We start from the raw sequence: 18,199 nt of genomic DNA on the forward strand, positions 1-18,199 counted from the left end.
TAGTACTGTGCGTTTATATGTTATGCTTATTGTCATTCTTATTTAAGTTATTAAGTTATTGATTTGATATCTTATGCTTGCCCAAAATATCAACAAGATTAATTTTTACCAGTAGTACAGAAAGAAATTTATAGCTTGTTTAAAAGTCTAAATTCTCCAAACCTTGTTACTTACAACAGTTGTTGATTGGGTTTAATATATAAACTTGTAATAGAGTGCACTATTAAAAGGACAAGACATTCTATTCTATAGAATTTAAGGTGTTTCAGAGTAGTTTCAGACATTAAAATAAAAAATCATAAGATTAAAATTCGGTCCCTCGGATCTAACAAAACTGGTATAACTTTTATGATTTTTTTTAATATGCGTGGAAAATTGTCTGTAATATGATGCTTTACATGTTTTTTTCAGCGGATATTAATCGGTTCGAAGCAATACTGGAAAAAAATTATATTGTGTTAGTTTCTATTATTTTTTTTATTTATTCTTTGGGTTTTTTCGGCTATTTTTCTGCATTCTTTCCTCTTTCTAAAACAAAAACCTTAGATACTTTAACTGCAGCCACTAGTAAAACTGATAATAAAAGTTTCTATTTATTTTACAGTTACATTTTCAAGACAGATTAAAATAAGAATCAAACGGACAATAATAATGATAATAATAATAATAATAATAATAGTGATGTTTTGTAATAATCTTCCTTCTGATTGATAGGAAGTGAATTTAGACTTTTAAATTGTAATCAGGAATAAAGCTACAGATAAAAGGGAAATTAATTCATTCACTGAAAGATAAAACGATAAAACCGACTTTATGTAAACTTTCTGTTAAAGTTTCACTAATTAATTGCAAGTTAAGTTCATAAATACAGGACACTGTTTATAAGGACATACTTACTTTTATGTTATAGAGATTCTTAGGCTAACATATAATACCTTGTTGTCCTAGGAATCATTATTCCAAAAATAAGATAATTTTATCATTCAAAGTAGTAAGGACAAAAGAACGGACATACCGTTGAATGCAAGGACGGATGTACAGACCCTATTTATAATAGATATCCTTTGTTCTTTATTCTCCAATTTAAGATTAATTAAGACCCTATCTGAAAGTAATATACAACAATCTAGCCGTTTCCGAGATTCTACTAGACAGATAATTTTGTAGCCAATTTACCAAATCCTTTATTAATGACACTGACTGACTGCTTTACAAAACTCTCATGGCTAATCATGTAAACTTTTAATTTAATAAATACATCAAAATTTGTCGGAGTAAAACTGTTATAGATTTAGGCTGTGTCCGTTAGAAAACGTTTGAAAAATTGTTGGAAAGGGATAATTTTGTATATAGATTTATGTATATGGGAATCTTTAAACACAACTTGAAGATTAATGCAACGATAAGGCATTCTTGATGGTTGTTAATGTTCTAAGGTCATTGTTTTGTTTAGCTTCGCTTCTGTGGATGTCATCATTCTTGGATATATTTTAGATTTACGTATTTCAAAACACATCAATAATTTGATCAATTATTTTATGATTCTTCTTTTTGAATCATTATTTTGAATTAAAAAGATGTTATTTTTTATTTTAAGTAGCGGATACGCCCCCTTGGGGAAATTTAATTTTACTTTTTAAAAGAATTTTTTGAGAGGGGGTATTTTTTCCATGGGCGTTTTTCTCTTGGGAAGGTGGAAGAATTCTCTTCTAAAACAGTTATAAACCTTTCCTTGTTCTATAAGTTTAAATGAGTTTTAAATGAGAACCATATTGGTTCATTGTATACATATATATAAATCAACAGAAATCAAAAAAAATTATGAAGTTTATTGTTTAGAAGTTTACTTGAGAATATGTAATTTTACTTGTAAAATGTAAAACTTTTCATGTTTTGTGTTTAGACTATTTTCTTATGTGGTGTACTGTAAATTGTTCAGTTGTATTTCCCATCATACTTTGATTTTTTGAATACTTTAAACCGATATGTTTCTCCTATGCAATGTAACTTCTCATAAAACCCAGGAAGGTTTATTAGTTATTTCTCGTACCGTATTATAAACGGCTTTCGCGGATATAGAGTGTACAATTATAAGATTAAAACTAGTTTTTTTAGCCCCGAGGTGCTGGAGGCACCGGCTAAAAAAACTGGTTTTAATCTTATGATTGTACATTTCTATATTCGTAGAAAACTGGATATAATACGATGCTAGACATAGTTTTTTCGTATGGATGAGAACCGGTTCCTATCCACCGGATTCGAATGAATACGAGAAAACTATTTACTAGAAATCGCCCCTAAAAAGTGCCACTTCGTACTGCACTTCCTTGTGTAAAAGGGTACCGATTTTTTCTTTTCTATAATTTAAAGTCGACTTCCCTCACCCCCCTCCCCCCTCAAGGGCTTCAACAAACAATAAAATAACACGTACGTCATTATTGTTAAAAAATAGGAAAATAAACTAGGAATTACAACTGCACACTACCAAACTTGCGTTTTCAAAAATCATGAAATGTAGAAGGAAAAAATTGGCAATGTCCTTCATAATATTTGTGGAACACAAAAAAAAACTTTTTTAAAAAAGTATTTTGCTACATTCTTATCCTGGGTATGTTGATAGGACGTTACAGGGGAGGTAAAAACCTCCCAAGAACAAGAAAAATATTGCTTTCTTAGTTTTACAAAACATGTGAATCTTTGCGTTTCTTACACTCCATCCAAAGTTTCAAATTACTCTAGAAATAAAATTCTAAGGGGAGGATAAAGGATGTTAATGGTCCAAAAGTCATTTCAGGGATCTAACTAAATAATTTGACTACAGCATTGTATAAGATTTTTCCACATGGTAAGGTTTATTAGGGCTATAATATTCTCAGGGATATAAAGGGATAAGGCAAAGAATGTAAGTCCCCAATGGTATAAAACAAAATAACCCTTCAATAGATTTAAATTATTGGTTGAAAAGTGCCGACTCTGCAAGTTTGAATCAACCAATTACATAATAAAAGTACTAAATTGTTTAAAGAGAGTCTTTGGGTATCATTATAATTTACAATCCACTATTCCCTCTCTCCCTGATTTTTTTCATTGTTTTAATCAAATTTGTCGATAAAACAGAATAGCAATGGCCATGTAAGGGAAGACTTAAATTAATTGATGCATGATTTTGTGCTAATTTTTTAGAAATAAAAAAATATATCTCTCATAAAAACCATATGCAAACATATAAAAACATTAACATTATAAAAATATCTTCAAGCAAAAAACTGATTATCCTCTAAGTCTTGGTATAATACAAGACAGTCTTACTGAAGTGAAATATAGAGTTACAGAGTAGCTGAGCTATTGATAATTCTTTCATACCTACATAAAACTATAAGGGCAAACGACCTAATCTTTTCTATGTGTATTAGTAATTTTATAAACGCTTTGCTTTTAAATACACACGTGTGAATTAAAGTTTGTCGTTTAATTCATTCATTTACCAATATCTTATTTCCAACAAACACGAGAAGGATAGACGGAAGGACATATCTATAATACAATTTAGAATGATGTCTGTCCGTCCGTCCCTTAAGATCTCGGTAACAACTGAACCGATTGGATTCTACTCTTCAGTGAATATACCTACTGGTCCTGTGGTGGTTTTAGGCTAATTTCTTGGGTTGTGAGACATAAGCCATTTTTCGCGAAAATTTGCGAACCATTCGCAATTTTTGTCGGCTAGGTAGTTAATAGAAGATGTAATTATTATGTTACTCACATTATTATTTTTAGACACGTACCTAATATTTTTTTATTTACCTCTTTGGGCGAAGCCGATAGTAAGTTATAGAGAAGTTGCTTAAAAGTTGAGAGAATCATCACAGAAAAAATCCAAATTTTACAGAACGATTATTCCGGTTTGATTTGCTGAAAAGTTGGATTATAATTAATCTTCAGATGTCCCTGTATTCTTTTCTTTCTAAATTTAGGTTGGGTTAAGTAGGGTTAAGAGAGTCCCGCGAGGGCTAAACTTAATTTGTTTTCTTTATTTTTTGTGGGGGGGAGATAAAATGTTACCCGGGGAAAGAGTTCTGGCCGTCATTTTACATGATTCATGGTTTATCTTCCTTTAAAGCCATGGAAATCCTCCTTTGAAGTATTTGAATGAATGAGAGGGGGGCTTATTATAAGAAACAGTACACTTAACTATGTGTGTAATACTTCAATACAAAATATAACAAGATTGACAACATACATAAGAAGCGAAGCAAAGTATTTGACAAATATAAATGGATGGACAATGTGCATTTAATAGAAGAAAATAATATATGGAGAATCTTCAACAAAATTTAGATGTCTATATTGGATACTTTACAAGTCGAGTATAAACTTTTTCAAACCACTCCAATTCCCTAGTTATTTGTGGACAAACAGACGGAAGGACTGAGATATACAGTAGGTGCTTATTGGCAAGAAGAATCTTCACTAGAAATTACAGAGTCCTATCTTTAATAGGAGCCAAAATCAAATCTCACCCTTATAATTTCTCATGTTAATGGCAATGGGTAAATAAAAAGAGTAAGTTACAAGGAAAATTCTCTTTGGATTCGGGAATCTTTACGTGAAAAGTCACCAACATAAATCGACAGACAATCGACAGAAATGGTTAAGAGTATTAGCAAATTGAAATGAAAGATTTTCCTACAATGAAGTTGGACTTATATGTCCTTGACCAGCTAACGTACCCCCCCTCCAATAGTCCCCGTACCCATAGTATATGGCATCTAGTATATTGAAGGGGAAATGAGGAGTGGGTGACTAGTATTTGAGTGTGTGTGTGTCTGTGTCTGTGTGTGTGTGCATGCTTCTTAGACTTCACATCACTATTTAATTAAGGACTGTATTTTTGAATTTTTCTACGACAAAAACTTGGTCATCTACTTCACCTTTTTTTATTGATTATAGACGTAGACTTCAAACCTAACAACACCATTGTCTTAAAATTTTTTAACTAAATCTAAGAAAAATATTATCTATAAAAGAAAAGTCGAATGTACAGTCCTTCTAGGCACAATTCTGACCAGTCACGTGACTTTTACGCCCTCACCCCTTCTGCCTGTTTAACCACCCCCCTCCCCCCCCGGTATCACCAACTTTAAAGTAAATGTGCCTTCCCCTTTATTAAGGATTATTGAAATTCTTCCTATACTACCCCAAAAACAAAATCAACCCCTTCCCATTTTTTCTACCTTGTTCGTTCTTCCTTATTTCCACTTTCTCTGCGGCACATGTTGATGTAATATTCTTAAGTCATGTGTGCCTGATCAACTCTTTCATCTAAAAATTATTTTTTTGGTTGAAAATAAATTTTGACAAGACCATTAATTTTTGTTTTCTATGCTTATTTAAAAGTATCAGGTTGTTTATCTGTCTGTCTTGTGTTTAGTAAATTTCTCTAAACACTAGACCGTTCTGGTTATCCTTTACAGGAAAGCTTCTTATAGTCAAGAAAGGGTTTTAACTTTTAACTTGTAGAATGCCTTAACCCTTCCAAGAAAAATGAAGATGATGTTTTGAGCTTTTTATTCCTACCTAACAGCCTTCCAAAGTAAAATGCTTGGCTAAAGGCACTATGAAAGGGACTTGAGGGAAGAGGGTGTTCTTTAAGCGATTTGCATTAGGTAGGTGGAGGTACCCTTCACCAAAATAGTTATAAACCTTCCATGGACCTATAAGAATCTTCACTGAAAAGGTGTGCCATATCAATTCAGTGGTTAGAGAGTGCTTAAGCTACAGACAGACAAGCACACAATCTATAACTTATATAAAGGATTATACCTCCCATTTTCAATAATCTCACATGACATTAAACATTAGTTAGTTATACTTAGGATCGTCCGTCCGTCTGGAACGGATAGCTTTTTTCCGTTAATTTAGTCTCTATAATCGTTACCCGAATGTCCGTACGTATGTTTAAACATATTGATTATTAACTTTTTTAACAACAAATTTGTATGTGATAAAATTATCCGATTGATCTGATTTTTGGAATACTGATTCCTAGGACAACAAAGTACAATGTTATAAGCGAAGCATCTCTATAATAAAGTCCTAAAAACCTAAGTATGTCCTTAACCATTATCCTGTATTTACGCATTTTTTCAACAAATTTACTTTGACTTTTGATTCGACATTTATACATTTATGTTCTGATTTTTCAGTTCTGACACTCTACAAGTTGCCCTACCGTTTCAGAGCTTCGCTTTTATAGATGTTGTCATCCTTGTTTTTATCAAAAACACGAGTTTAAACAGCAAGGTTTTAAAAAATTTCTAAATAAGTATTGACAAATATTCATTGTTGAGATCCTAGTGTTGATCACACTGTATTTGAGAATGATGGCACACAAATCCTGCAAAAATTGGGCATTTCACACATGCACTACGCACCACACCGACGCACCACCACAACATATATGTAAAATAAGAAGATTTTGGTTGGGGGAGGGGGGGATTAATATACATAACATAGAGGATTATGGAGGGGGGGGGGGGGTAGATTTTACTACAGGTGGATGATATTGAAACATATTAACTCAAATACCTTCTCAAGTTAAAGGAAAGGGATGAATTTATAATGTAAAAGTATGTATATTGTATGTGTATATATATGTATATGTGTTGGCTTTCAACTTGACTCAACCAACCTATGTTGAATTCTATATATTTGACACATGTTTTGGATGGGTAGGCATATTTGGACTTTTGAAAATTTTCTTGGATTTAGGTTTTTGAGACTTTATTTGTTAACTACGAAGGTTCTCTATCTTTAAGAATGTCCGTCAGTTTATGATACATTTATTATTGGTAGAATTATTCTACTGTTTTTAACTTTGAATGAAGTTTTTGATATATCAGCGTAGTATTTCTATAAACAAGAACTAGATGAATATTGGTGTATTTTAGCAGTTAAGCCCTTAGCATCTAGGGGCTCTTTATTCGAAGGAGTACGGAAATAAAGAAAAATAGCCTAAAACCAATCCCAAATCTATGTGAAGCTTCCCCTAGATTAATGGAGAACAAATCGGTTCAGAAAAAAATCATAAGTCTACAGTAACAAGTAAATCTTATGTTTTTGATAGACCAAATACAAACAAACAAACAAGTTTAATAAAAGAGCTTTGCTTCTCCAAAAGTTTGTAAAAGGGTTGATTTAAAGATCTTAGGAATGCTTATATATTTTTGATTCCTGGAAATTTTCTTGCTTTAAAGTATTTGTAGGTTTTTTCAAGGCATATTAGCATGTTTTTCAAGTTAGGGGTTTGTATTTTCAAAATATATTACAAACACAAAAAGGGCTAATAAAAAGTGGAGCTTCGTATAAGTTCTTTGATTGTTTTTGTCTATTTTTTGGCAGAAATAGAATAAGATCGTCATCTGGATTAAGAGAAATAACCCAAAACAAAAATTAATGAAAAACTGTTCTTCCAATGAATAACTTTTTACTCCATATATAACCGAAGCCTCTATATTAGAGGCTACTACATAGTTCCTATTTTTTTGGCATACTATTTCTTACATGTGTGGAAAAGTTTTTAAAAAAACCTAACCCTTTTCTTTTATTTTTGACCATGGCTTGAAGTAGGCAATGTAGTTAAATTTTATTAACATTGTGTGACAAATAAATGTAAGTTCCGTAGCTACTTTATAAATAGAAAAGATCCGTCAATGTGTACAAGTATGTTAACAGTATGTACATTTGGCGTGAATTTTTTTTACACATTTCCATACCTACAAGGCACATCAGAATAATTTATTGGCAGTCTATAACTCTAGTTGTTTTTTTAAAGCCTCGTATAATTGGATTGAATCATGTGTGACTTAATAAAAACATAAATAAGTCTACAAGAAATTCTTTTTTTTAGTTTGAAAGAATATTGTGTCCAATTGACTATCTGACGCATAAATATATTCCCAAACAAAACGCAGCGAACATTGAACTTGTCATGCTGCCTATGAATCAGTATTTTCCTTGTTGCTTAATAATGAATAAACATCATTTAATCAAATATTTTCATTTGTGCACATACAACCGTAGATCTGCAGGGATGGAACAATGGACGGTAAATTGATGTACATTCTTAATAATTATGATTAGATTAGCCCATTTGTAGGTTATAAATATGGGTTAAAAACTTTAGACAGTGCAGTGTTTGTTTTGCCCAAGAAATCAATATTTAATATTAGTACCGAAAGTTTTCCAGCGTAAGTGTCCAATGATTGTAGAGTGTGTCTTATTATAAAGTTTAGATTTTAATTGTAGAGTAGTTGCACTACTTTAAATTGGGGATGGGGATAAGGGTAGTTTGTTAGTGATATAATTTTGAAGAAAACTTTTCATATAAATCTTACGATGCTTTTCTATGTTGAGTTAAAGTTAAAGTTATGGGGACCTATTCTCCTGAAGCTTTGTCGTTAAATCCATAACCCATAAAGGATGGGTACATCACAAGAATAACGTCCTACAGATAATCAACCATGTAAATACTTGGATTTTGTCTGATAGCAAGCATGGTTCTATTTATATAGCTTTTTTAGGCCAAAGAATTCCATTCTTATCTTACTATTTTCAAGCGCCTAACATTGCAGCAAAACTAACTAATGCCACGCAGTTTTGGCTGGGACTTGAACCCACAACCATCTTGACAACGAGCGAATTTAGGCGTTTTACCAATTGTGAGCTCTCTTTTATTGTTGGGCTGAGAATATAATGAATTTAAGGAATGTTGTTTAGTGCCTAGGGTCACACTTGGAATACAAGTCTAGTTTAGAACTCCTCAGTCAGGCGTGTATCTACATATATACACACTCACTAGAGGTTCCACAGATTTTGCAATGTTGTAATAAAAAACATGACCACCTACTCTTGAAGATAGTACACTCACTAGTATGTACATGTATATTTACACACTCACTAGAGGTTCCACAGATTTTGCAATGTCGAGGTACAGAAACAAAACCCCCCAATTTTTAAATAAAACAACACATCAAGTATCCACTGATTTTGTATGTTGCAATATAGAAACAAGATATCTTACTTTAGAAGATAATTCATACACACTAGATGTTCCACAGATTTTGCAATGTTGGAGATCCATGGATTTTGTAATATTGGAGTAGAGAAACAAGACTACTCAATTTAGACGATAATATTAAAAAATATTTTTTTTAAAATTTGGTTAAGATATCTCTAACCACTCTAAGTGATCCCTAAATGGCAAAACTAAGAGTTTTGTTCTATATAAGTATCATAAAAATGTCCTTCTTTTAAGCTAAATTTGCAAACTGGTTTTCTGATTTCCAAATTTAAAATTCCGTGGACCCCTAATACACACACATACAAATATGTCCACAATTTTTTAAATAGATAATATAAATATATATGTAGATAAAAGGGGCGACTTTTTATGCCATTTACATCTTAAAACCCCCATTCTTCTTAGTTAAGTTAAGCAGTTGGATTGGATTAATTGTTACACATTTATAAAGGCATTTTTTTCTAAATGTTATGGATTCAAAATGGATGGATGGAAAGGGTCTTAAGTGCTCAAATGCATTACTGTAATTCCTATGTAACTGAATGTCCAAGTTTTGCCAAGAACAGTTAGATGGCGGACTGATAGCCCGTCCGGCGCTCTCATTGGCTGGGAGAGCGGATTGGGCTGCGGATAGCACCTGTTGGGCCGCGGCTAGCGTTCTATGGAACTAGGCTAGTGTGGCCTGTCCAGTCCTAGACATAGCTTAGATGCACAGATATAATAACCACCTAAGGATTTAAACCATAGCTTTTTTGACAACAAGATTTTGTTTGCAATAGAAATTTGTTCAATATTATATAGAAAAAAAGGTAGTTACTATCTTTGTAAACTAAAACTAAAAAAATGATGAAATTTAACAGGTGAAATAATATCAACAAAATAAATTAAAATATCAATTATTAAAATAAAGTTTTTTTTTCTTTTCTCCTCAACTAGTTCTCAAAAGGTTTTAAAAAATTTTCTTCATATTATAAAATATAACATTTGTAAAAACAAAAAAAGAAAAAAATCCAAATGTTTTTTCTTAAATATAAAAATGAAAGTGGTTTTTTGTAATTTGAATGTTGTCAATGTGGTATCCACCTTTCCATTTCTGCTACCCTTTCCCCATCCCCCACCCTTCTGACAAATCAACTTTCCCTGATATATCCCTCCTGTCCTGTCCCCATCCCTTCAGTCTTGAGCAAGGCATTTTGTTGCCCGAGGAGATTACTTCAACCTGTCTCTCTCATACACTCTCTTTTTCTCTATCTCTCTCCTCTGAGAGTGGAAATAGGAGGGTGGGGGGAGAGTGAGGGACAGGTTCATAATCTGCCTGAGGCACTATACAAAAGGGAGGAGAGGTTAGGGTGGTTGGAAGGGAGGGGGCAAGAAAGTAGGTTGGTCTACATGAGGAGAGAGAGAGGGGGAGGGGTAGACATTCCATGGTGCGAAGTGTGGTTATACTATATAGTTAAGGGAAGGTTATTTTCTAGGGGATGGGGGAGCATAAAAGGGTCAGGGGGGGTGGATAGATGGTTTAACTATGCCTCTGGGTTGTAGATAAAGTATATCTGACATGAAAAATATATCTTCTAACCGGTTTATGATAATAACAATAATAAATAGAAAATCTCATTATTCGCTCTTTTTTTAAGTGCAACTACAAATCCTAGCGATTTTAAAAGACTAAAAATTTTTCAGTATTGCTTAGAGCCAGTTCTAATCCATCTGATATAAATCGGTTTGAAGCTATACTGGAATATATATTTATCGCATTGTATTATAGACTGCTTTCCACAGTTATTTATAATGAAAAAATATACAAATAAAACAGGTTTTGTAGGCCCTGATGTGCCTAAGGCCCGTGGTAAAAAAATTAACATTAATTTTATGATTTTTATTTTAATAATTGTGGAAATTTGACTGTAATACGAAGCTAAACATGATTTTTCAGTATTGCTTTGAGCCAGTTCTAATCCATCGGATATAAATCAGTTTGAAGCCATACTGGAATAGTTATTTATTGCATTGTATTATAGACAGCTGTCTGCGGATATTAAAATGGAAAATTATAAGATTAAAACCAGTTTTGTAATAAAGGCCTGTGATAAAAAAAACTGACATTATTATTTATGATTTTTATTTTAGTAATCGTGGGAAAATGTGGAAATTTGACTTTAATAGGAAGCTAAACATGATTTTTCAGTATGGCTTAGAACAGGTTCTTATCCAGCGGATATTAAAATGGAAAATTATACAATTAAAACCAGTTTTGTGGGCTCCAAATGGCCGAAGGCCTGTGCTAAAAAAACTGACATTATTCTTTAGGATTTTTATTTTAGTAATTGTGGGAAAATGTCTGTAATACAATGCTATACATGACTTTTTCAATATGGCTTAGAACAGTTTCTTATCCAGCGGATATAAATCGGTTTGGAAGCCTTACTGGAATAGTTATTTTTCACATCGTATTATAGACAGCTGTCCGCAGATATTAAAATAGAAATACAAGAGTTAAAAACTTAAAAACGAAGTGAAAAATGTTATTCTATAGCCATTAAATTACTAACAATATTTGTTAAAAAGTATCGTTAAATTGGATGGTTTGTAACGTAAAAACAACGTAAAAAATTGATTAAAATAATGGTTATTCTATAGCCATTAAATTGCTAACAATATTTGTTAAAAAGTATTGTTAAATTGGACGGTTTTAACGTAAACATGATGTAAAAAACTATTTAAAAAAACCGTTATACTATAGTTATTAAATTACTAAAAATATTTTTATAAAAAGTATTGTTAAATTGGACGGTTTTAACGTAAAGACCATGTAAAAAAGGATTAAAATACGTTATTCTATAGCCATTAAATTACTAATAATATTTGTTGAAAAGTATTGTTAAATTGGACGATTTTTAACATAAAAACAACGTGAAAACGATTCTAAAGCCATTAAATTACTTACAATATTTGTGCCAAATTGTCTGTAATATGATGCATTTCAGTATGGCAGAGAACCAATTTTAATCTAGCGGATATAGCCATATAGGTTTATAAAACTTTGGGTACCAAATGTAATTTACAGTCCAATGTTTACTAAAGGTTATGAAACTTTGAGTACCGAGTGTAATTTACAGTCCAATGTTTACAAATGGTTATAAAACTTTGGGTACCAAATGTAATTTACAAACCAATTTTTACTAATGGTTATAAAAGTTTGGGTACCAATTAGTCCTGATTTAATATTGTTTGCCTTATTTATTATAGGTTTATTAATAGAGAGAAAATTGCCTGTAATATGATGCTTTTCAGTATGGCTGAGAACTGATTTTAATCTAGCGGATATTTATCGGTTGCAAAGCTGTACTGAAAAAATAAAAGATCCCTCATTCATGGAAATATTTACAAGGTAGAACATGTTGTATAGTTAGGTTGCTAATATGGACCTCATTTATTGGTAAGGGGTAAGGGGTTGGGGGCAGACCCACATGGCAGGATTTATGCTAGCTTTCGTTTACTAGGTTTAAATTTCGGATCAATTACTTTTTTCCTGTAACAAAATTTACATTAACTTTTCGTGCAAAAAAACCCACTAAAAATAAAGAAAGGAGTCTGAACTTTTTTGTAGATTCCTTAGGCAAATAATAATCGCAGTTCTATTATGCTTTGTGCCCGATTTTTACGTTTAAACCCCTATAGTTATGTAATATTTGTCCGTAGGTTTTTGGTTTAAATTTCGGATCAATTATTTTTTCCTTTCACAAAATTAATGTTAACTTTTCGTACAAAAAAAAACACTTAAAATAAAGATAGGAGTCTGAAATTTTTTGTGTAGATTCTTTAGACAAATGACAATCGCAGTTTTTTCATGCTTCATGATCGATTTTTACATTTAAATCCCTTTAATTATGCAATCTTTGTCCGTAGGTACTACATTTAAAAAAGTCTTTTTTTATACTATTAAATAAAAAATGTTGATTGTCTTTGAGTGTCGTTAACTCGTTGGCCTTTCAATGTAGATCGATGAAATTTTAAACATAGCTAGTTAAAGTAGTTGGTAGTCTCTGTATGAAATTTCATTAATATCACATGAATACAAAAAAACTTATTACAATCGTAAAAAACGACACTAAAAACCATAAACCCCAAATGAAAATAAAAAAAACATTTTTAAAATAAATTATTTAAGACAGTTCACGTTATCGTCAGCTAAGGGGTTAATACGAGCCCACTTATTGAAACCATTTTTAAGATTTTTCATGAAAGCGAAAGTGTTCCCCATTTTCAGGCCATAAAGGGGGAGAGGGAAATGGCCACAAACCGGTTTCAACATATCCAACACAATATAGAATTAATCTATACTCAATCATGCCTCTGACATACAGAGTGAGAGAGAGAGATGGTACCTGGTTGTGAGCATGCGCAGTGAGCGGCTACCTGCATACCTCAGTATAAACCAGGCACTTCACCTGTTGACAGCCAACTCACAACTGAGAACAGTGAAATCTTTGCAGCCATTTTTATGCCACAAATAGCGAATAATGTTGTGTGTTACAGGTGACAAATGATGGAATAGTGCATGCAGTTTCAAATTATAAAACTAGTGACAACAAATATTTTGCCATGGTGGAGTTAAATGAGTGAAAAGTGAGGTGTGGTGTCGTGGCCTGAGATAAACAGGTTTCATAAATAATATATACCAACATATATATTAACATACAGTCCTCATGTCTGTACTAACCAATATTAATTAATTAATAAAAAAATAACAGTTATATAGTTAACATAAAAAATACACATATAAAAAGTGAAAATAAAAATGCGGGGACATCCGAAGCGTAGTCCTGAACACCCTCACCATCACAGAGTATCGCCCTCAAGAAGTCGGGCTTCAAAACCATCGCCGGGGCGAGATCTAATGCGCGGCCCTAGCGGCGACCTAGACGACGGGCCGACGCCGATTTGCCGGTGCCGCGTCCTTTATTTGGGCTCCTCGGTGCCACATGTCACAAAAGACGGCCTCCAAGGCATCCAAGAGCCGCTAAAGGAGCTCTACCCTGAAGAGGGTGGTCTAGGCGCCAAGGGTATCGACTCCTGGCTGTCCGTATGGTCCAACGGGTTTCTGTTAGAGAACGTTGACGAGAATAGAAAGAAATTGTCCAGATTTTTCCCGATAGACTCCTTACATTACTGTGCCGCAGTTCGCTATGTGCAGGTGCCCGGGACCTCAGGCGAGAAAGTGCAGCGGTTCCTGCCTCTCGACTCGCCATTCGCCAGAAATCCCAACCTGAACCATCCGCCGCTGTTTGCGGCCATCTTGAGAAGGACAACGGGAATCAAAGTTTTGGAATGTCATGTTTTTATCTGTAAACGAGAGACTGCAGCTAATGCATTAGTTAGGTAAGCTAACCCCTGCGGGTGCAATTTTGATTATTTTTAGGTATTTTGTGGATAAGGACTGCTAATGTTCCAAAATTTTATGTGAATTTAGGATGTTCATAGTCCTAATTGGTTAATTTTGAGGACATTCTACAATAAAATATGATGTTGTTATTGTTATAAATCAAGAAAATGCTCCATGTTGGACTGTTGTTTTAATAGGGAAAAATTGATGGCTTTTGGAAAAATATATCTGTCCTTTTTAAGGATTCTATCTACATTTGATTTTTGATTTTTAAATTTATTTATTCACTTTAAAAATTTAATTGTTAAAGGATAAAATTTGCTTTGTATTTAATTAAAAATATGAAAATTAAACTTGTGAAAAATGCAGATGTAAGAAATGTTCAACCAAATGTTACAAATTTATATGTCAGATTATTTTAATGCAGTTTAAAAATTTAATTGGCTGATTTATTTTCATAACAGCTGATTTGTAAATCAGAATCCTTGTAATCAGAGCATAGCTGCACTAAGAGGGGGGGGGGGAGTTTTGACACATTTACGTAAACAGTGAGTATAGGCTTTATCTTTGGACTGAGAGGATAGGTTATTAGAGATAAAATCATTCTTATTTGATAAATTTTTGAGATTTTTTGGATTGGCCTCCAGGTTCAGGAGCTTCAGGCCTCCAGTTGCTCTAGACCGGTTAATTTTTTTTTGAAGAGTTAGAAGACATTTAAATAAAAAAATATGCATATTTTAAATGTTACTTACATATTTGAAGCAAAAATATGCATATTTTGTTTAATAAGTTGAACTATATATATCTCTTCAAAAAAATTTAATTGTTATATTTACCGGTCTAGAGACCACATGGAGGCCTGCAGCTCCTGAACCTGGAGGCTTATCCAAAAAATCTTAAAACTTGGGAAAATTCATCATATAAGAATGATTTTTTCTTTCATAACCTATCCTCTCAGTCCAAATATAAATCCTATACTCACTGTTTACGCAAATGTGTCAAATCTCCCCCCCCCCCCCCTCTTTATTGTTTGAATACAGATTCTACGCAATTTTTCTCTACATAATTTCTAATTTATATATGTGATTAAAACAATGGATTTAGTATTACTTGGATCTTACACCTGATTATCATGTACTCTAATAAAGTGAACTTCGTAGCTGACTAAAAAAACAACCCCCCCATCCATACCTTTACCCTATCCCATCCCTTCCTCTACTACTGGTTGAACGAAATGACCAATCAGTAATGTCCATATTAGCAACCTAAATTGACGACAATATTTCCCCTGTCATAATATCCACGAAATATATTCTATTTCATTGTGATAACCTTTACGTGATGATATAAGTCATGAGATTTTTAATTAAAATTACTGTTTTATAGTTTACTTTTCTACTGCAAGCTTTGTAAATTATTCTTCTTGTTTAAAGATGGTTAATTTTAACATTCACTTTTAATGTCTATAATAAAACAATTAAATAAAATGCATATTACTTAAATAAAAATGATAGTCATAAGTATTGGTTTTTATTGTGTTTATGGTAATGAATTTTATATAAATAATTTTATTATTTTTATTGATTATTTATATTTTTAAAAGATTTAATTTAGTAATCAGTAAATGTTTCTACGCATAGATTAACCTACTTTAATATAGAAGATGAATAAACCTAAGAAAATAGGGATAGTTCAATGATGATAAACAAATATTTGCTAAATTTTGCTTTGGTAGCTTGTTATTAATTTGAATAGAGGTCAAAATTAATTTTCTGCCATAGAACTTTCACTCTCTGGAAAAAAAAACCTGTTTGAAAACTGTCCTATAAAAAGAAATTTTATTACCCTTAATGTAGGTACGTACTTTAATCTACTCACATTTTTGTGTTAGCTCAGTCCAATATTTCGATTTTCTGATATGACTAGAAAAAACATCCACAAACCTTTAGTATCGTTTTATTAATTTGACAATAAGTCGCCTTTTTAATTTAAGCATACGATCATCTATGTATATGCTATGAATTATTGTTAAATTGATTTAAATTCATCCTTAAAATTTGCTTTTAACCAACAGTTGAATTTGTTTTTTTAGCCATTTATGCTCCCCAATTTTTAATTTGGTTCTATTTTGCTTGCTGTTTATACCTTATTACATGTATTTGGTTGATTAAAATACTTTGGGGGTATTTAGGTGTAGATTACCTTGATTTTAGTCTATTAGAAGTATTTTAATATAAATTAGACAGCATTTTTATTTATTTGCCTTTTTGTTCAAATGCCCATAAAAACATCAAAAATCTTAAATCAAAATTATGAACAGGTCTAATTTATATGTATGTAAATATTGGTCCTTTAAATGTAAGTTAGCGACATTATTTATGGGTTCATATCAGAAGGAAAAATCTTTCAATTCCTTAAACTTAAATTTGCAACCTTTTCAGACGAAAATAGCACAAGGAGTTTCATATTAAAAGGTGGAAAATAAGGGACACTAATATTAGTTTAATTTTGCCTAACCAAATTATTATGACAGTTAATAGATATACAGTTAATTGATATTAATAGATACAACCCTTCAACCAATATTTACCATTTACGTGGAGAATATTTTTTTTCTTTAATTGTCCTATCATTGAATCCTAAGCTTTATATTGTTAATAATATCACCTTAAATAACAGGCACTTTATATCTTGCCTTATATTGTGATAACAGTGCAAACAGATTGACACACATACATACTACCTAGTAATACTTACAGAGAAGCTTCTCTATATCTTTCTAAACGCCTAATCCTTATATTGCAACCTTTAAAATTACCCCCTTGGCTAGTATAGACTGGAGATATTTAGGAGACGTGACCACTTTAATTCAATTTACTTACAGCCCTACATAGAATAGTTAACCAGAAAAGAAATGGGTTCAATTCTTAAAAATAATCAGAAAGAAAAAGCGATACTCAAAATGGGGTTAAAGAAATGGGTCTTTTAAAATTAAAAGGTTTAGTCCTTAAATAGAAAAGTAACAGTAAAGCCATAAATGCAATCTAATTGTGTAATATGATTATTTAGGGTACAGAGAAAGTAAACTTATGAGCCCCTTTAAAAAGTTTGAATTAAGATTTCCCCATAATATGAAAGGAAGTTTATGGGGTCGATGACAAATTAATGCCACGCTGTATCACGGGATGGGGGCGTGATTTAAATGTGTAGTATACTCCTTTGATTAAACTCAATTTACGGGTTTTTATATAATTGCAACGTAGTTATAAGACTTTTGGTAGCAATAAATTGAGACGTTGGGTATCCCTCTAACTGAACCGATTTTTGATTAGTCAATGGTCTAAATTTGTCTCGGCCAGGATATGATTAAAAGCCTAAATCGGCCAAGGAATAGCCGAGTACAATATTTTTAAACTTAAAAAATTAAAAATAAAGAGCTAAATGATTTATTGCGTCTTTCTCTTTTTATCGACAGACGCACTTGGATATATTATTTTCATAATTAATTATATGTATTTCCCATGTTAACGTCACCTTATGTGTAAATTTGGTGAGCTACATTATTGAGCAGCGTTGTTAAGTTAGGATGGAAGAATTTTGTAATGAAAGCAAAAGTGGGGTAGAGGATAAGGGATGGGGTAAAACGAGTTATCAAAAGACCAAAAAATCTTGCCAGTGGAACAAATTCAACCGTTTATGGTGGTTTAGATTATGAAGGTGTAATATGCCCA

The 18,199-nt window shown here is 32.1% G+C and overlaps 1 protein-coding gene across 1 annotated transcript in view; it reads left to right on the forward strand.

The window, feature by feature from the left end:
* Positions 1–13,518: 13,518 nt before the first annotated feature.
* Positions 13,519–18,199, forward strand: part of LOC145314505 (uncharacterized) — a 31,101-nt gene continuing 26,420 nt past the window's right edge. The window contains exon 1 of the mRNA XM_080154432.1: positions 13,519–14,464. Within this exon, the coding sequence (XP_080010558.1) occupies positions 13,884–14,464 (581 nt within the window). The 5' untranslated portion in view covers positions 13,519–13,883. The remainder of the gene's footprint in view (positions 14,465–18,199) is intronic.

The sequence above is a fragment of the Acartia tonsa genome, chromosome 3 (assembly GCF_053477335.1).
Source record: "Acartia tonsa isolate MP-2025a chromosome 3, ASM5347733v1, whole genome shotgun sequence".
Taxonomy (NCBI): Eukaryota; Metazoa; Arthropoda; class Copepoda; order Calanoida; family Acartiidae; genus Acartia; species Acartia tonsa.